General features: G+C 34.9%; 2 protein-coding genes across 2 annotated transcripts; both read right to left on the bottom strand.

Annotated features, from left to right (window-relative positions):
- Window positions 1-43: 43 nt before the first annotated feature.
- Window positions 44-10,759, bottom strand: nos2b (nitric oxide synthase 2b, inducible). Its single transcript, XM_048161916.1, has 26 exons — window positions 10,587-10,759; window positions 10,317-10,393; window positions 10,136-10,237; window positions 9,796-9,944; window positions 9,413-9,575; window positions 9,231-9,322; window positions 8,990-9,131; window positions 8,239-8,378; window positions 7,345-7,519; window positions 7,142-7,243; window positions 5,731-5,925; window positions 5,513-5,595; window positions 5,203-5,347; window positions 4,961-5,065; window positions 4,722-4,771; window positions 4,451-4,625; window positions 4,214-4,334; window positions 3,818-3,896; window positions 3,435-3,625; window positions 3,187-3,353; window positions 2,037-2,247; window positions 1,817-1,904; window positions 1,590-1,711; window positions 1,354-1,502; window positions 1,006-1,200; window positions 44-850 (listed from the first exon to the last, which is right to left on the bottom strand). Exons 2-26 carry the CDS (start codon window positions 10,377-10,379, stop codon window positions 812-814), a joined length of 3,243 nt encoding a protein of 1,080 aa, XP_048017873.1. The 5' UTR covers window positions 10,380-10,393; window positions 10,587-10,759; the 3' UTR covers window positions 44-811.
- A 2,031-nt stretch (window positions 10,760-12,790) lies between these two features.
- Window positions 12,791-13,992, bottom strand: lyrm9 (LYR motif containing 9). Its single transcript, XM_048161920.1, has 3 exons — window positions 13,605-13,992; window positions 13,371-13,463; window positions 12,791-13,283 (listed from the first exon to the last, which is right to left on the bottom strand). Exons 1-3 carry the CDS (start codon window positions 13,731-13,733, stop codon window positions 13,266-13,268), a joined length of 240 nt encoding a protein of 79 aa, XP_048017877.1. The 5' UTR covers window positions 13,734-13,992; the 3' UTR covers window positions 12,791-13,265.
- Window positions 13,993-20,950: the final 6,958 nt, after the last annotated feature.

Here is a 20,950-nt window from a genome sequence, read left to right as displayed (position 1 = left end):
AAGGACGCGAAGAATAAATAATACAAACAAACTACATACCGTGTTTTTGATAGTATCAAGGCTTTATTATAAAACGCAGTATTTACCATAAACATCCATTTACAGATTTACACAACACTTAATAAATAACACTATGACAGGTAATTATATAATAAAGTATAAGCCACATGAGAGTATAAAAACATTGAATTGAAGGTAGCCTCATGGTTTGGCATGTATAAAAGACTGAGACTACACTGAAAATGTGGCATTCAAAGTTAAGCACAGACATAAACAGAAAGTTAAATCCAAGAAATATAAATACTTTTTAGTATGTTGCACAATTTGTAGGTCAATAATTAAATAAGCAAATTTGTGACATGTACATCAACTTTTTCTTCAAAAGGTCAGTCCGCAGATAGAGGTGATTCCTGTTGTGTCCTTGAGCATGGCAACTATTGCTTCAAAAGAATTTCTCCTGCAATTAGTTAGCCTATATATAACAAAGTGCAGGTCAACTTTCCCAAAGACAATCAAAAATACTGTTTATTTACAAGCAGGAAATAAAATGTTCAAAAAGATCTGTACATTCCACAAGTTACTGATGATCAGAGTTGTGTATGGCAATTTAATAAATGGCTGCTGCTGGGGTGATGTTTTATTATGTTTCCAGTGCATATTTGTGGTTTATTTGACAGATTCTGTCCTCTTAGGAAAGAGGTTTTGGCATTATTTTGGAAGCTGTATGAATATAAAAAAAAGATTAAAATTCCCCCCTTTTTGGTGTGTTTGAGTAGTGAAAAGATCAAGATGGTAAAGGTGATCTCGACCACTAGGATCCGAAGATATCCTCATGGTACCGCTTTTCATTCTGTGAACAAAAAGCATAACTAAAATTATTGACCGTATATCATTACAGACTGTAAACAATTCACCATTTCAGGGCAACTGAGCCTTCATAGGAACATAAATACTGTAAGACATTATCTAAAGCAGCTATAAAATGTCAACATGCTGAAGGTTCACCTTGAGCCTTGACAGATATTCCTCAGCCTGAGTAAGAGTGATTCCCAGCCGGCTGACTAAGATTTCCTGGATAGTGGCAGCCACATCATGAGCCATGTTCATGCCTCCACAGATGTACAGATGTCCTGAATTATGGTGCAGGACCTCAAAGACCTCATCATTCAATTGCTCTCGCAAGATATCTTGGACATAAACCTGGACCAAGAGTCCAAAAACAAATGCAGAGTAAGAATGTCTACAAGGTGACCTCCAGAATCATTTTTAGATCTGACTAAAAGTAATTATTCATATTTTTTTATTTTTTTATAGATGGATAGATATTACTACAGTTGTGACAAGTTTGTCTACCTTGGGTTGTCCAGTCTGCCTAGAGTAAGCTGTTGTGATACTGCTTAGAGTGCCATTATCTCTCATGTCCAGAGTCTCTTCTTTGTAAAGATGATCAGTATCTGAACTGCGACAGCCGAACACAAGTGTCATCGGATTCCCTTTCAGACCTTGGAGAAATAACACAACTTGAGACAAGCCCATTTCAGTGGACTGTTTGAAATTACTTGAATGTGATAAGGGCTAAAATTCAATACCTGTTTTTTTCTTGTCATGGAATCCCTGTTGCCAAAAGCCGCGGAAGGGAGCAATGCCGCTTCCAACTCCCACAAGTATACAGGGAGCACTAGGGTCGGATGGAAGGTGGAACCCATCAGATCTGGAATTGTTGCACAACAAGTTAGTTAATTATGACCAGAAAAAAAAAAACATTGCATTGCATTTCTCTCTCAGGAACATCTTGAGAATGTGAAATGAAGGGTACCTATGGATGAAACATGGCACCATGTCTCCTTCTTTGATGGTATTGAGCCAGGTACTACAGAGACCAAAATGCAGTGGACCTTTTCCCTCTAAACAGAGCAGAACAAAAGATACATTTCTTCAATGATTCTAGAAGTTTACGTCTAGTAGAAAGTTCCACTGTTCAGGTATCAGCTAATAAATGATCACAGTATCTTTGGGAATAATATGGTTTATTTTACCCTGTGTGTGATAGCTGACCACTGCCACAGTGAGGTGGATCTCCTGAGGGTGGAGGTCTGGGGAGGAGCTGATGGAGTAGAGCCGTGGCTTCAGTAGAGGCAGCTGGCTGAGGAGAAAGACAGCAGAAAGTTCCACAGAGGAAAACTCCTCTAGCAGCTCAAGGAAGGTGGGTTTGTGGAACTCCTTCCATGTTGTGTAAACCTGGAAATCCTGTAGTAGAGGGATGTATTAGTATGTATTTAGCTAATAAACTCCAATGAAAATACTTCATGATAACTGCACACAATGGACCTTTTTTTATTATGAAAGATGAGTAGCTATAAGCATTCATGAAACTATTCTTTTGTAAATGAAAGATGTTCTGCTTGTGTTTCATCAATATGCAGCAAGGTTCATAGTCATGAAGCCTCTAACACATACTAAATGTATAGCATTTTATTATCAATAACACTTTCAGCATATTCACTACTTTTTAGATTTTCAGCATGAATTATTTATTTACACAAAACATTAGGGTATATAGTGCTGTATATTGCCTTAAAATGCAATGTTAAACTGGTTCCAATTTTTTTACTGAAACCGAATGACATCGGGTCTGTTAATGGTTCTCGCACGTGCATTCGCGATAGTGTTCCTGTAATGATTGACAGATACGTTCTTTTTAGCAAAACAAAAACACTTAACGGAACCAGTGTGGTTCGATTCCCGCATTAATAATAAAATGAGTAGGTTCATTTTTTTTAGTGAATCAAACATATAAAGCATGACCAGTATAGTCCGAAGCTTTAATGAATTATTCAAATGAGTCGGTTGTTTTTTAGTGAATCAAACGCAACCAGTATAGTCTGATTCATTTTAGCAAACTCAAAACATACAACGCAAACTTTTCTCAGTCATAAAATGAACCGACTCATTAGAATCATTCATTCAGGAATCTGTGTAAATATTCCTTTTATAAGAATTTAAAATATATATATATAAATATTATTAAAAATACATCATTATTTGGCAATGGGAAATGCATTTCTTTCCTTTATATTTATCCCCTAAAGTTACTAAAAGATTCCCAAAGTAAACAAATTGTTAAATTCTGTGCAATCTCATCCTTAGTTCTGAAAGATCTGCTACTGTCAAAAATCAAAGACTTACATTTGCTAGTGCCAACAGGCGCTGTCTGTGATCTTCCTGCCTAGCCATCTTTGAGAGTTTGCGGAGGAGGCTTTGTGAGGGTGGGCTGGTGACATCAAGATAGTAGGTAAGAGCTTGGGCAAGAGGACACGGTGGTATTCGTTCATCTCTCTGCCACCTGTCACCATCTGCAAGACAACATTATTAGGTATCATTATGTTATTATGTGTAAGACTTTCATTATGTAATTAGGTTAGATGGTTCAGTACCAGGGTAGGAATCACTGAGGAATTCTAAGTGAAGGCTCTGGTTGATTGGAGGGGCATTGGGCAGATGCTTTAGGATGCCAGCTACTAATTCAGGTGAGTTCCCTGGGAAAATACCCACATGGTCTCCAGGGGCAAAGTTTAAGGGCTCAGTGTTCCCATCCATCTCCATCTCCAACAATATTGTAGAACGACTGAGATCACATAATAAAAAAATACGGTTAAATATTGTGTTCTGAGACAACAACAAGGCACACAACAAAAGGTACCTGTTTCAGAAAAAAATTAAAGCTTAGAATAATAATATAATAAAAACTAATAAAACTATAAAATGTAATAATATTTATCATTATTATTAAAAACATAGATGCATGAAAAGAGCAAACCTTGACTTCGGGCTCTGTAGATTCTGCCTTCTCTTCAGCTTCATGGGAACCACAGCTTTAGAATGGAGAGCTGACAGAGCTGGAAAAGCAAGCCAAATAATAATAATCACTGAAGAAATCTTGCAAATCTGATTCTTAAATACTCATTATAATGATTGCTAAATGGCGTATTTGAATCTAAAATTTCAAAATGTCACTAAGCATTTCCATATTCCTATATAATCTATAAAGCACTGTATTATATATGTATATATATATATATATATTTTTTTTTTTTAAATGAGAAATATTCTCAATATAGCATTTTTGCATTGCATTTTGATCACTTTTACAGGTTTCATCAAGCTTTGGCCAATGACATGATTTTTCAAGGAAATAAAATGATACTAAATGTACCTGTGATTCGGTCAAGTGTACAGCTGTCATTCTGAACTCTGTGCTTCTGTGGATCCCAGGAATCTGCCAGACCATCATTGCCTGGAAGCTGCCCTTGAATGTTAAACTCCTTGCATGCATCCTTTACATTACAGAAAACATGATTAATTTTACCGTTCACCAAAGTATTGAAAACAGCGGATGTTCAATGTTTACTTTGTTACTTAAAAATATATATTTCTTATATTTCTTATAGACCTTAAAAGCAGTGGAAGCCCAGGCTGAGAAAGCTTCCTCCTGTCCGTTCAACTCATCTCCCTCTCCTGTGGAGGACACGCGGACGGCTCCCAGTGCTGCAAACTTATCATCCACTGCATGAGCGAACGCACAGAAGTTTGGGTACATTCGAGATCCGAGACCAAACACACAGAACCTGTGCGGGGGAAAGAAATATTCAAATTCAATTCAAACAAAATATTCTATACAGGAGTGGAGAAAAAAATAAATGAAGAGGATTTTAAATACTGACCTGACTTTGTTTCTGAGGCTTTTCAGACTGAGAAGCTCCTTCTTGAAACTCTGAGAGGAGAAGAAAGAATCATCTTTTGTGATTATTGTACAATGAATCATTGCAAAAGCAAATGACTTCTTCTTGAAGACCTTTTCATTTGGACATACTGTAATTCTGCATTCAATATTTTGATGATAACGGTCTTTCGTTAAACTACAATATTACTATAAGGTCACTGTGCATGAATATATCCACACCTCTCCATTTCCTGGACAGTCTCCATTGCCGAAGGTGCTGGTGACAACTATTAAGAGACTTTCCTTCTCAAGTTCGCTGAAGTTGTAGTCCTCCATGCAAACAACCTGTATAAATAACATAATGTTTCACATATGTATGTGTTAACTAAAAGGACACAGCTCCTTAAGGTAGAAATTGCCCAGTTTCACTGTTTTATTATGTGCTCAATTTGAGTTATGAATCAGGGTGATGGTCCTCTTACCTTGGAGCTGAAGGCACAGTTCATCATGGCATTCAGTTTCTTAGCAAAAATCTGAGATCTCCCTGTTTCTGTGGCGTAGAGAATGGTGCAACGCACCCTTTTTGCCAGGACTGATTTAATGAGTGTCTGAGAGAAGAGCACTACTCTAAAAGAGAGAAAAGAAAACAAGAATTTTAGATATGCTGGCAGCTCACCAAATGTTCACAGCTAACCTTTCAAATATTCATTACATTGTTGCAGACAGATCTCTTCTGAGAGAACAGCACTGCATTGTTCTGGTTGAGGAAGTGTGAATATGATATTGTGGTACCTGATCAATCCTTTGAAGCTGATCGTGCGCTTCTTCTCTTTTCTCTTCTTGTTCTTCCACTTGTGTGTCAACCACGGATCAGGCTTTAAATGGCAACACATGTGACATTAAGGCAAGAACATCCCAAAACTTTTTCACAGCTTCATACCACTAGACTCGAGAACATTACAGCAAAGCAGCTTTTCTGCTGAATGCACAACAGATACTTAGGATGATACCTGATAGTAGAAAAAGGGTGACAGGATGTAGTTCAGCATTTCCTGGTGGAACACGGGAGTTAGGGATCCAGACATCGGCGGCACCAGCCAGACCCAATCGGCTGGACAGCCTCCGCGCAGACGCACTTCCATCTCCATGTGCTGAATGAAGGACTCTGATGCAGTATGATGGTCAGTAATGGTGACCTTATTTTTCTGTATGTCAGTTAGACAAAAAGGTGTAAAAACTTTAACAAGAGGTCAAATTTCATCTTAACCCATATATTGATTTTCCGGTGAAGAATAACTGTGATGTGCATGCATTTGAATAATTTTATGACAAAAAGTTGTTGTTGTTGTTTTTAATAAAATATTTAATAAAAAAATCATATATTAAAAAGGAAACTCTATATAGTTCCAAATTACATAAAAATTGTAGTAACAATCCATTACATTAAACATTTAAGGTAATATAATCTGACTACTTTTTGATTACTTTTAGATTACTGGTAACACTTTACAATAAGGTTCATTAGTTAAACATTAGTTAATGTATTAACAAACATTAACTAACCATGAGCAATACATTTGTTACTGTATTTACTAATCTTCCTAAACATTAGTTAATGTTCATTGTTTATTCATGTTAGTTCACAGTGCATTAACTAATGTTAACAAGATTTTAATAATGTATTAGTAAATGTTTAAATTAACATAAACAAAGATTAATAAATGCTGTATAAGAGCAGTTCATTATTAGTTCATGTTAACTAATGTAGTTAACTAATGCAATTTATTGTAAAGTGTTACCAGATTACTTTTGACCTAACTTGTTTAACACATTGACTTGAATAGGATAATCCCAACTTAAAATCTCAGGGGGAATGTCAGGTCTACTTTAGGCCAAAGATGTTCAGCTGATCAAAAAGTTGGGTAATCCCTGTATTGCATGTAAATATAAAATCACATGAATTGGTACATTTTAAAGTATTTGAAAGACAAAAGCCTTCCAAAGACAGTAATACATGATTAAATGACTCACTGAGTGATAATTTGAATAATAATTAATGTGTTAGGAGTTACTTTAAAAGATAAAAGTAGTAGTAGTATTATGAATAATTTACTTTTATTGTGAGAATATCATGTAATCAATAAAAAAGTAACTGTAATCTGATTACAATTATTTTAAAAATGTAATATAATCTAATTAAAAGTCCTTAATTTTTTGGAATCTGATTACGTAATTCAGTTTACATGTAATCAGTTAATACCCAGCATTGCAAATTCTAAAAGTTTCCATACAAATTCTCGTAAAATAGCTAGGTTTTCTCACGAAATTGAAAAAAAAAAATAAATAATAACACACTGATACAAAATCCTCAATCTCTGACAAAAGTCTTTCACACTTATTTGCTTTGTAAATCCATTTTACCTGAAAACTATGCATCACTGCCACATTGATGGCCACCAGGGCCTGGTCCTTCCATAGCGAGGACAGTTTTTGTGTCTCCAAGCCCATTCGGCGGCCAACCCGCTGTAGGACATAACAAAATGAAAGAAAATCAGTATCAAAGATCCTCTAAACTTTCTCTTTTCTACTGTAAATATTTCAAGCAGTAAGAAATATTGCAGCACCTCAAGAACATTGTAGCGTTGGGTATCACAGAAGTCCCTCACTCCAATCTCAGTGCCCATGTACCAACCGTTAAAAGGACATGCTGGGAATTCAAGACCACCAATCTCCAGCAGCATGTTGGTCACCGCAGGCAATGCATACCAGCGGAGTTTCAAATCCTTAAACCACTCGTATCTGAGGAAGTGAATGAAACCATCCAATTTTATTGGCATGCAAAGGCATTGGCTTATATTTAGCTACCAGTTCCAACAGACCATTGACAATGTCACTAAATGCAATATTTCAGTCTTTTCATCCAGTTTGCTGATGCAAATCCATAACACTTCTAGGTCTGCATGGTTGGCTCCATCAACCAGCACTTCAGGCAAATTCACATAGTATTTATCTAAACTAATTAGGTAGCTTTCCAACGTGAAGTGTTAGAGTGAGTCTGCTTTGACTTTTAGCCTCACTGGTTAAACTCATTTGTTAGGTCTGGATGGAAGAATGTGGCATAGAGACAGGCTGTCTTAGGTTTGAATGGCTCTGCCACTCTAGCCTGATCTTTAAGTGCCTAAGAGCGTTTGATTTTAAAGGTCCTTTTAATACGAGCTCTTAAAAGGAAAAGCCTTGCATAACTTTCTGTTCAAGAAGCAAACAGATTTACTGCAGAATCAAGTGGAATGCAAGTCATCTCAGAAATCTGAGCGCCTCAGTCAAGAGCTCTGGTGGTCTGGGTAAACACCATGGGACTCAAAATCACACTTGCTACTAGACTGAATGTCTGACTTTGCGTCTTTGTACTAGAAGCCCTGATACATAGTGATGTAACGCAACAGTTTAGATTCTTATCAATCAATTAGCATTGAACATGATGTCCCAGCCAGCTGGTGTACAAGCCCCATGTCACTTACTGTGGGTGCTCCATGTTAACTTCCAAAATTAAATGTTGGGGAATTTCAAAAACTTGAGGGTCCTCTCCATTAGCTTGTAACACCAGTGGAAGTACATCAAATAGACCGTACTTTGGGGTCCACCCAAGCTGGATGCACATCTGTGTAAATATGGGTAGTTGACAAAGCATTAATACAGGATATATTATATATACAATCTTTTATAATTATAACAAAGTTTTATGACCTCATATTAAATCAAAGAATAGTTGTATTGTATTTAGTTGTATTCACACCACATGACCTCTTAAAAATAAAACAAGAGCAATTTAGAGAAATATATATATACAGTTAAACCAAAATTTATTCAGACACCTTGAACATTTCATTCATTAATACAGTTTATTCACTATAATTAAAAAAAAAAATGTGACAAATATGACAAAATCTCAGAGTTAAACTGTGTCAGAAAATATTAATCTTAATTATGTCAGATAACACTTCAGCAAAACATGGCAATTAATTTTTGGTTCCAAATTCTGTTCAGTTTTTTATATTTTTGGGTAAAATATTTACTTTATTTTGCTATCGTCACTTACATAAATGAACTATAGTGTCCTGCACCCACTAGTAAAAAAATATCACAAATGTCTGAATAATTTTTGGTTTGATTGTATATAAATAAACTAAACATTTGTTATACACAAACTAACCAAAAAGTTATTGCAAAAACACAAAATATCTATTATAAAGGAAACAGACTAATATCTACCTCTGTGAAGTCAACACTGCCGGGATCTCCTATTATCGTACCATCTGTCATCTTGTAGCCAGCGTATCGTACGAGCTGACTATTCCAAACACGGAAATCATGTTGAACATCAGTTCTTTGAGGAAACACCGTGATGGCAGACCTGTGAAAATAAATACCTTTTTAGTGACAGCATCATGTCAAATTTGCCATCAAGATGGATGGTTTATTGAAAAGCTCAAATAACACATTCTTGGTTTACCTCAGGTTGCCTCCATTGGTAGCAAACTGAATATGATCGCACAACATCTGAAACATATCTTCAGCAGTTCTGCAGTTACGTGCATCAAACAGCTGCACAGGAAAACGAGACACGATGTAAATATAACTACAGTATACGACTGCACACTTAATATGCGTTTTAGACCAAACTAGAGAAACTACCTGCAAGTTAGCCCACTGAATTCTGCCAATGCATCTTGGTGCATTTCTCCAAGCTTGCTTAGCCCCAAATTCCAGTTCTTTTGTGGTGAGCTGATATGACCCAGTGGCATCTATTTCTTTAGCGACTTCCTCCAAACGAGACAGGTGCTCCTCGATTTTTGAGCTAAATAACAGATATAATTCAGTCATATAGTCTACCCTTTACAGTCTTCAGAATTAAGCAAGTTCATGCTCTTCTATTATTTTGGCATTAAAGTACACAATAATCTAACCACTTATTCAGGATTACGCTATCAGTCATTTATAACCCATATTGATCTACCAAAAATGTATATATTCGGGTGCAGGTGTACATTACAATGTCTATAAAAGGTTCTTCTTACTTTTTAATTGACTTGTAGTACTGATTGATGAAGTCAATAGCTTGCATGAGGATGTCATTGGAGCTTGGAGAGGTGGAGGAGGGACAGCGTGTCATAGCCTTTGGAGTCATAATAGAGCCTTCACAAACATTAGACATGCAAATCGGGCTCTGAAAGATAAGGGGGAAAAGTTCATATTGATCCTGTATTACTCATCATGCCATGCAACTGCCAATATAATTTACTTTAAAATGAGACTCTATAAAAGCAGACAGTGAGAAACTTTACACATACATACAGTAAAAAAAATAGAGCTAGTCATTAAATGATCTCAGTGGGACAGGCTCAAAAATCTGTTCACCTTTACTGCTTTGTGATGTAATGTATCCTGATGACACGAACCATCCTGGTAGTTCTTCACTTGCATGGAAAATGGGCATCGATTTACCTTGTTCTCCCATTGCTAGACATACCAACAGAACTTAAGAATATTGCATTTCATTTATGTCATTGCATTTCATGTCAATGAAAGTTTTGCTCACCGTATTCGGCTTAACCTGATTGAGTATAGCATTCTTCTTGTCTTTAGTGGCCTGGTTCCCCATATTTTCCTGAAATACTGAATTGAACATCAATTGAAGTTGTTGTAATTTTTAAAGCAATATATTGTATATAACAAGTCCTGCATTGTAAAATAAATGAAAATATGATTTAATATGAATTAAAAATACATTATATATATATTTTTTAAATATATACTTTTAATATCTGTTATTATATGACAGTTCTTGAACAACAGATAAGTTTCTTACCTTAGTGCTAGATGCAAGGACTAGAGGCAGCTCTTTTCTCAGTCTGTAACGGTGGCTTTCCCACTTTAACATGCTTATATACTCAAACTGTTGGCAAGGGCAGGTCAAGAGTTGTGCTGGTTGTGCCATTGTGCCTCAAGGAGGGTGGGACGGTTACAGCAGTCCAATTACAGTCTGACCACAGTTCCTATCAAATGTCATAATCTTACACCCACACTGGAATCTTCAAACTGCAATGTCGGTAAAACCCTGACAGTTTGATGGTTTCAAAAAAGAAACCATAACCACACCAGACAGGTTATTAGGACAGTTCTGAGTCAAATCTGTGATTATTATTACTCCTTGACAAAACTCTCAATGAACGGATTTGTGATTATTATTACTCCTTGAAAAAATTCTTAATGAACAGATGGATGGATGAACAAAATAATAAGAATATATTTGTATATTACAGATTTTATTCTAATTAACTCATGATAAATACATAATTATTGCATTTGTGAATGTTTTGTTTTTACAGTTTACATTCCACTCATGTATTTACTGTACATAAGTTGTAGAACTTGAATTCAATTTAAGATGCATGTTTGCCGAATATGGTAAAGCATTTATTTTTTTCAGAAATGTATTATTGTCTCTAGGAAGTGTGTATTAGCAATTCGGAAAAAAAAGTCAGCTCTTCTGTTGCCACACTGCCCATAGGACTTCCATGAATTACCCAAATTCACACGGGGAATACAAAATCTCACTTCTTCTTTTATTTTAAAAGCTCTTCAATGTGAGTGAAACGTGATACTTTTGATTGATGGAAATATATATCCTTATATACAAGGAACAATAAATATTACATTTAGAGTTACATTACAGTGTGCATTATGAGAAAGTCACATAACTATTTGATTATGTTAATTGTTTCCTAATAATAAAGCTGCCAGTTTACAGGTTAACTGCAAAAACATTATAAAAAATAATGCAATCGATGGATTCCCATCATCCGTCCTCAGATCACTTTCATTATGCACAGCTCTGATAAAAGGAACAATGACATAATATATTGCCACAAACGGACTGTACATGTCCTCGAGTCGTGCAAATTGATGTCATTGCTATGAAAACTTAAAAAATGATCTAACTACTTTCCATTTTGAAGTGTGCAATGAAGTTTCCATCCTTTTGTTAAGCAACTAACAAAAGTCACACTGCAACCACACTGCAGGATTTCACAACTAAGCACGCAGTGCAGGTCTTGTTTGTTGATCAACATACCTTTAAACACAGTAACATACTGATGAATAGTTTTGATTTTATAATACATTAACTGTAAGAAAATGCAAATAAAATTATAGGCTATTTTTTTTTTTGTTGCATTTACTTTTACTTTTACTTTACATTGACTGTAAGCAAATTATGTTATGATGATAACAGAATGGTTTAATATGAAATTATTGGTATCTGGCACATTTGACCTGTCATAAACATGAATTCTTACAGGCAATCTTCCAGTATCTAGCAATAAAGTCAATGATTTCTGAGAATCACTGTAGTGGTTATTTGTCTGGGAAGGAGAGAGATTAAATGTATTCCTGGACAAAGACTTACATTACATAAACTATCACACACACTTTGATATCAGTTATTCTAATTCTTCCTCATTACCTACAATCTCAGAACAGTTTACATAACCAGGTGCAGATGATAATGAAAAGAATACCTGCTTTGTTGCGAGAACAAAATGATTTTCTTTACATTGAAAATGATTTTTTTTACACTGAAGTATGGCTACACATACTCAGAAAGGTAACACACACACAGTGACACACACTGGAGCAATGGGCAACCGTTTTTCTTGAGGCGCCCGAGGAGTGATTGGGGGTTAGGTGCCTTGCTCAAGGGCACCTCAATTGTGGGTAATGAGAGTGGAAGAGAGTGCTGTTCATTTACTACCTACATCCCACCTACAAATTGATCAGTTAGTAAATTGTTACTGAGACTCAAACCCACAACCTTCGGGTTATAAGTCCGAATCTCTAACCACAACTGCCCCACTACATACTATTTACTAATACTATTTCACAGACTTCAGATTGTTCAGTTAGTAAATTGTTACTATAATAATAGTTAGTAAGTTGTTCAGTTGCTTTGAAAGGGTTTGCCAATTGTTATCTCACACTAAAGTTTGGTGAATAAAAAATCTAAATAGACAATTAGAAACAAATGCATTTATTAACACAAAATACAATATTAAGTTAACTTCAATTCCAAAGTACAAAATAAAAATGAAATGTAAAGTGCAAGCATATGACGTTTATGCGCATCAGTAATTTTAATGGCTTTGCAAAGGAAGCATAATTCAAAGACCCAGAATCTACCCAACCTAAATTTACGGTCAGGAGCCGCAGTTGATTCAGAGTGAATAAAATTCCAATCTAAGGGTTTGGGCCTTGTTTTATTGTGTTTATTTAAAACATTAAGTTTTCAGACACATAACCGGATTCTTTTAAAGACTCATATAAAAGCTTATCAAGTAAAAACCACAGATTGATATACTTGTTGTAAAAGTTTATATTCAGTATTTGGTGATCTACAACCTGTGGGCATGATTTCAGTTTCACTTTGCTGTGTTTAGAAGCAAACGTCTGAACATGACCTTTGCAGTTTTGTAGTTTTCCATGGTGGTGGTCATTTCTTTTTAGTGTACTAGGAAGGAAGATATAAAAAAAATAATAATTAAATGTCAATCAAATAATGACAATTAGTATTGTCTCTGGTGCCAAAGAAGCTTACTTTAGTTAATATCCAGTCAGCATCGGATATAGCTCTTTGAATGATCATCTGAATCCGTTCTGGATCATCCTCATCCGCATGACTGTTGTAGCTCTGAAAGAAAAAAGTCACATTGAAAGCTGACAGCGGAACAGGTGTGAATCTACACAGGCAGAAAGTGCCTTAAGTTATATTCTTCACAATTATTGCTCATTTTAAAAGCACTTAGTTTCACCTAAATAAAAGTAACGTTACCTGTCTGATGGCGTGTTGGTAGTGTTTTTGCATGGCTGCTGATGGCAGGAGTTTGCAGCAGCGCAGCAGATAGCGGTACAATTGCACCGGCGTACGGATCAGTTCAGCGCCCGCCACCGCAGCAGGCATGAGGGTCTGTTTTCTGCTGTCACTTTCACTGGAAGCCTTACCTTTTCAAGTGTGATTGCAAAGTCTAAGTAGTACAATAATATTGAGTATATATGGCCTATTTCGAGTTGTAATTATATAATAAGACGTATATGACTCGTCACATGCACATAGTTTGAAAAGTAAAGGTGAAGGATAACAGAGGAACTACTTCCTCATTGACCACTAACGTAAAGCTGTTATTTCATAATAAAAGTCCTCGCTGTACTTTGAAGAGTAAATCATTACAGTCTGTTTAGTTAAAGGGTTAGTTCACCCAAAAATTAAAATTATGTCATTAATTACTCACCTTCATGTCTTTCCACACTCGTAAGACCTTCGTTCATCTTCAGAACACAAATTAAGACATTTTTGATGAAAACGATGGCTCAGTGAGGCCTGCATTGACAACAAGATCATTAATACTTTCAGATGCCCAGAAAGGTACTAAAAACATATTTAAAACAGCTCATGTGACTACAGTGGTTCTACCTTAACCTTGATTTTCAGTAAACGAGGCTTTGTTACATCATAAGTGTTTCAAAATTTCAATAGTTCACGTGACTTTGGCAGTTTGATACACTCTCCAAACCACTGATTCAAAACAAAAGATTCGTAAAGCTTTGAAGCTTCATGAAGCAGTGTTCTGAAATCGCCCATCACTAGATATTGTTGAATAAAGTTGTTATTTTGTTTTTTTTGGTGCACAAAAAGTATTCTTGTTGCTTCATTACATTAAGGTTGAACCACTGTAGTCACATGAACTGTTTTAAATATGTTTTTCGTACCTTTCTGGGCATTGAAAGTGTTAATTATCTTGCTGTCAATGCAGTCCTCACTGAGCCATCGTTTTAATCAGAAATGTCTTAATTTGTGTTCTGAAGATGAACGAAGGTCTTACGGTGTGGAACGACATGAGGGTGAGTAATTAATGACAGAATTTTCATTTTTGGGTGAACTAACTGTTTAAATGCTGATTATTTTCAAACATTTCTAGGTAGCAGTAATGCAATCTGGATTACATAATCAGATTCCAACAATGAAGTACTTGTAATTAGACATAATCAGACTACAGTTACTTTTTCCTGATTACATGATAACATATTATTCAAACAATGGCAGTAAATCATTCATAATTTATTAAACCCACTGCAGTTCCTGAACCCCAGTTTGGGAAACCCCGAATGTAATGTAATGTTTAATGCACTTCATGTTGTTTATAAATGGCATATATTTTCTTTCTCTTTGTATTTTTACATCAATATGGTACAATATGTTATCCTATTCAATTTAATGTGATAAATGCATTAGGTCAAAAGTAATCTAAAAATGATCAAAAATATTACCTAAAATGTGTAGGCTAATGTAATGGATTATGTTCCTAACTACAATTTTTGTAAATAATTTGGAATCAGTAACTGACTACAGTTTATGTAATCTAACCAGCACTGTTTACAATTATTACAACAGTATAAAACAAAACTATTTGTGCAAAAATGTAAAAGTTAACATACAAAAAAGGAGTTAAAAAAATGTAAATAAAATTTTTAATTTTTATTAGGAGAAAAAAGTCGAAAAACTTGACACCAACATAAAAATAATTACTGCTAGATAAAACACACATTTGTAGCCTTATTTGACCAAAAACCTTATAGGAGCTGTTTACACGACACAGTTTTCAACCAAAAATGGAAAACTTTTATGCGTTTTGGCCGTTTATTTACACGGCAACAGCGTTTCGGTGGCCTGACAACACAAACTTTAGGAAACGGGTTTCAAAGTGCAAGTTTTTGAACACTATCGTTGTCCGAGTAAACTGCAAAAACGCGAATCTGCGAAAACTGATGGCATGCACATGGAGCTATTCTATTCTATACCTTTATGAATTCTATTGATAAACCATGAGAAAAAGGTGAATAAAGACTGAGAGTCAATGTTCAGAAATTACTAATTATTATTATGTTTTGAACTATGCTGTATAGCTGTGTTTTGCAAAAAAAAAATTTTTTTTTAAATTATTAAAAAAATGTCATTATTTTATATGAAAAAGTTAACAAATGTATTTTATTGACAAAATATTTTAGTTTGTCTTGTATATTTTATTGATTAGATCAGATAACATTTTAAGCTGTTGTATGGTCATGTTACAATGTGCCCCACCTATGGGGCATGTTGTCACATTTTACTTACATTCTTTCGGGGTAAATCAAGAAAAAAAGTGTACACGGTATTAATGAAACAAAAACACATAATTGTACTGGACATGTGAAATTAATGTGGGAAAAATAAATACTCTGAACCTCAAGTGAATTTACACAAACTGAGAAAGTCGAAGTGTTACTTTGTGCACCGCTCTCCCCCTATTACGTTTAGTCTATCCACCTTACTTGTCAACGCAGAATTAAAGGTGCCCTAGAATTAAATAGTGAATTTACCTTGGCATAGTTGAATAACAAGAGTTCAGTACATGGAAAAGACATACACTGAGTTTCAAACTCCATTGTTTCCTCCTCTTATATAAATCTCATTTGTTTAAAAGACCTCCGAAGAACAGGCGAATCTCAACATAACACCGACTGTTACGTAACAGTCGGGAGCATTAATATGTACGCCCCCAATATTTGCATATGCCAGCTCATGATCAAGCCATTAGACAAGGGCAGAACGTCTGGATCTGTGCACAGCTGAATCATCAGACTAGGTAAGCAAGCAAGAACAATAGTGAAAAATGGCAGACGGAGCAATAATAACTGACATGATCCATGATAACATGATATTTTTAGTGGTGTTTGTAAATTGTCTTTCTAAATGTTTTGTTAGCATGTTGCTAATGTACTGTTAAATGTGGTTATTTTCATTTTTAAACACTTGCAGTCTGTATAATGCATAAACACAACTTCATTCTTCATAAATCTCTCCAACAGTGTAGCATTAGCCGTTAGCCACGAAGCATAGCCTCAAACTCATTCAGAATCAAATGTAAACATCCAAATAAATACTATACTCACATGATCCGATGTATGCATGCAGCATGCATGACGAACATCTTGTAAAGGGTTTTGAGGGTTATATTAGCTGTCTGAACTTTTTTTATGCTGTTCAAGGCAAGCGTGAGCTCCGGGGGAGGGGGAGCACGAGAATTAAAGGGGCTGCAACCTATATATCGGTGCATAGTTAATGATGCCCCAAAATAGGCAGTTAAAAAAATTAATAAAAAAAAAATCACAGACACATTCAGGGGACACCTTAGACTTATATTACATCTTTTAAAAAGAAGTTCTAGGGCACCTTTAAGGTATTTCTGTGAATGTGTGAGAATGAGCATCAAAATTAGCAACTACACTATAGAGCCTGATTTAACTGTCTAGTAATCCTGAAGATTAGTTTGTTCAGGTGCGTTTGATTAGGAGCTAAACTCTGCATGAAAGTTGACCTCGAGGACCAGAGTTGAGAGTGGGCTAACTGTCATAGAGGCCTAATCTCAGGGTACGTTTCCATGACAATGATGTACTAAAAACGGGAAAAGTTTTTTCTATGTACAAATGCCAACGTTATCAAAACCATCCCTGTTAACACAGTTCTTCGAAAATAACTAAAAACCGTAAAACTGGTTCTCCTTTATTTTAAATGGAAAACATGTTCTTCTTTATTTTGAATGCAGAACTTAATAATTTCACAAAAATAGCTATGTGTCTTGTGGCAGTTATGGTTCCTCCATACATAATAATAAATAAAAAAAATATATATAATGACAAAACACCTGATCAGAGCCTGAAAATTTGTGCAAGCAGCTGTGACCTTTCAAGATAATGACATATTGGATAATCCACTGTTACAGTGTACTACATTCAAACTCATAATTCATAAAAATAGAAGTGGAGGTTCCTCTTTGATACTCTTTCACTCTTACTGTAACTCACGACCCTGTCAAAGACCAACAAGCATATACATTTTATACACTGCACTTCCTTCTCATTTTATTTTTGTAATTAAGAAAAAATATGTTTCTTTCCTGTAAGTTTAATGTAGTTATTACTGAAACCCTTTTGGAAAAAACCTTATAGTGTATTTGAACTTTGAATGAAATGAAAGGTGCTGAGAACCTGTTGTCCTGTTGTCTGCACATTGAGTCACTACAGCGTCCAGATGGCGGCCCACAATCCCCTCATTTCACCTGGAGATGCCAGTGAAAGCGCTTATTGTTTAAGAAAGAAAAGCCCCAGCAGCATCAAAGTCATTCTTAGTGTGTGTATTCCCCATGCATCAGTGATAACATTTTGTGAGCTTTCAAGATATTAAACCAAAAAGTCAACCACATACATCTCATAATAAGACATTATAGTCTATACTCATGACCTTATAACAAAAGACAGCTCTGTTAGACTGTTTTTGTCGTGCTGCGTGGGCTGACATAAAATGTTGTTTTGTAGATAAAATCCCCAACAAACTTTCCAAAAAATGTAATAAACAACAACTGATTAATAGTAGTCATTGTTTATGAATCCACACATCTTTACACTGTGCCTTTATTGTGTAACTTTATCATCTCATATCATAGCTGTTGTTTTTGGCTCTTGGAAGTCAATACACCACTAAAACATTTCATTTTCACTGAGCTGACCTACTGATATAAACTTCTTGGTAAAGGAATCTGTCATTATTGGCATTAACTGCTGTGCCCAGGAAATGACACTCATGTTTCATTATTTCTCTGACACGTGTGTCACGTTTAAGCAGTGTAGGTTACAAATAGCTGTGAATGAAAGATCATTTCATACAAACAAAGTTAAACTTGAATGAGGTGTAAACCCCATTAATGAGCTGAACTTTCTGGAACATTACCATATTTCCTAATCTGTTTGTACTTTTCCATTGGTCACATGTAGACGCCTTGATTAGATCTCAGTGATCATGTTTATTTGCAGCAATGAGGAACACGTTTCTCGTCTTAACACCTCACCGAAACCTGGCTATATTACAAGAATGTTTTATGAACGTACAAACATTCATAGTTGCTTTTGTTTTTGCGAATGTAATAAAGTCCTTTCTACAATTCAGTGCATTTTTTAATGTCTCTTTACTGTACGTGTTAACGAAATCATATATTACAATTAAGTGAACATTAGGTTGATTATTAAATAATTCTACTTTGGTTTAAGCACATGCCTCAAAATGGGGAATTTTTAAAGAAATATTTAAAGTGTTTTCTTTTAATCTAATCAAACAAAACATGTTTTAATTTAATGGTTTTCAGCCATTTTTGACACCCAGGTTAATGGATAAGGATCTCACAAGTTATACCTCATAAAATATTTTTAAAGCTTGGCATAACTAGAAAAATTTATATTCATAAAATTGCCCATGTAGTTATAAGATTTTATTTACATGACTCACGCATGGCTTTTTTTAGAAAAAGGGAACCCTGGTTCTTCAAAGAAAAAAACAGTCATTGAAGGGTTGAATTTGTTTCTTCCTTGATTTGTCTACTAATTAATTTGGAATCAGTAACTGACTACAGTTTATGTAATATAACCAGCACTGTTTACAAATATTACAACAGTATAAAACGAAACTATTCGTGCAAAAATGTAAAAGGTAACATACAAAAAAAGAGTTGAAAAAAAAAAAAATGTAAATAAAAATTTTAATTTGAAGGAGAAAAAAAAGTTGAAAACTCATTGTTTGACACCAACATAAATACAATCATCGCATTTGTAGCCTTATTTGACCAAAAACCTTATAGTTACTTAGGGGCTGTTTACACGACACAGTTTTCAACCAAAAACTGAAAACTTGTATGCGTTTTGGCCGACAAAGGCGTTTCGGTTGCCTGAAAAATAAATACTCTGAACCCCAAGTGAATTTACAAACTGAGAAAGTCAAAAAGTGTTAATTTGTGCCCAGAAAAAAAAATAAAAAAAAAAAATAATAAAAAAAAATAAATATATATATATCTTGATTTGTATCTGTACTGTAAAAAATTAATGTGATTTTAACAGTAAAATATTGTAAAAACAATACGAGAAAAAAATTGTAAATGGGTTAACAGTAAGTTCCCGTATTATATACAGGGAAAAACTGTAAAAGCTCTAACCAGACATTTATGCAATTTTCACAGTAAAATGCTATAAATTTTACAATTATTACAAAATCAATGTATAATTTACAGTCAAAATCTGTAAACTGATGTTCCCACAATTCCCTGTGTGACACTCCACATTTGAAAGTATTTTGTTTAAATAATCATGTTTCTTAATAGTTTTTGTTATCAGTCATGTACATTAGGGTTTTATGTTACATCTTCTGTTGTTTAATGAATGTTTATTGCATTATTTAATTGTTGTGGGTTACCATGATGGTGTTTTGTGTTTGCGTGAATGACTCTTTGCACCTTCTTTATATTAGAATATATACTTCAACTTGTGGAAAAGCTGTTTGTGATGAACTCTGATTCTTCATGTGGCTTTCTCTTTTAACATCTGCATTATTATGATACTTGTCAGTATATGTTAAAGGTACAAAACATATTTTAGTAGTAATGTGCATTGTTGACTTTATTGGTTTACATTCAAATTTTCTTAAATTACAGATTTATACTGTAAAATTTTCAGTTTGTTCTGTAAATGGTTACACAGTTTTTCTGTATTTTTTACAAAATTATTCTGGCAACCACTGCTGCCAAAATTATTTTGTAAAAACTACGGAATGTTTTTTACAGTGTGTTTATTCCTTGATTTGTCTTATTTAAAAAAAAATAAAAAATGATAGTGATTTGTAGCCAAGTATGGTGTCCCATACTCAGAATTTGTTCCACCCCGGTTAGGCACCTCAGGTGTGGGTATAACGAGAGTGAAAGAGAGCACTGTTCATTCACCCCACCACCTACATTTCCTGCCAGTACTGAGACTCGAACCCGCAACCTTCGGGTTACAAGTCTGACTTTCTAGTTAGGCCACATCTGCCCCAATTATTTTAAGTTATGCTTCCTTCACATGCTCTTGTAACTATCGTAAATTTGAGTTTCCTTAAATTGCACATGAACACCCTCCCATTTTGAAACTTGAATGCGATGAACTCATAATCACGAGAAGTGGGAATTATCAAATTTAGCACATGAAGGCAGAATAACAAATTTTATTGGTACTCATTTTGTACAGCAGACCCACCCCCCTCACCCCGTGCACTCAACTTCACGGTTC

The sequence above is a fragment of the Megalobrama amblycephala genome, linkage group LG16 (genome assembly GCF_018812025.1).
Source record: "Megalobrama amblycephala isolate DHTTF-2021 linkage group LG16, ASM1881202v1, whole genome shotgun sequence".
In the NCBI taxonomy this organism is placed as follows: Eukaryota; Metazoa; Chordata; class Actinopteri; order Cypriniformes; family Xenocyprididae; genus Megalobrama; species Megalobrama amblycephala.
This window is presented reverse-complemented; position numbering and strand designations above follow the sequence as displayed.

Excerpts from the sequence above, each read along its gene's own strand:
- nos2b (XM_048161916.1), bottom strand. The coding sequence starts at position 10,379 with ATGGGGAACCAGGCCACTAAAGACAAGAAGAATGCTATACTCAATCAG. Across the intron at positions 5,926-7,141 it reads CAGTGATGCATAGTTTTCAG|AAAAATAAGGTCACCATTAC; the intron begins GTAAAATGGATT and ends ACTGACATACAG. Across the intron at positions 851-1,005 it reads AATATCTGTCAAGGCTCAAG|AATGAAAAGCGGTACCATGA; the intron begins GTGAACCTTCAG and ends TTTTGTTCACAG.
- lyrm9 (XM_048161920.1), bottom strand. The coding sequence starts at position 13,733 with ATGCCTGCTGCGGTGGCGGGCGCTGAACTGATCCGTACGCCGGTGCAA. Across the intron at positions 13,464-13,604 it reads ACCAACACGCCATCAGACAG|AGCTACAACAGTCATGCGGA; the intron begins GTAACGTTACTT and ends TTTTTCTTTCAG.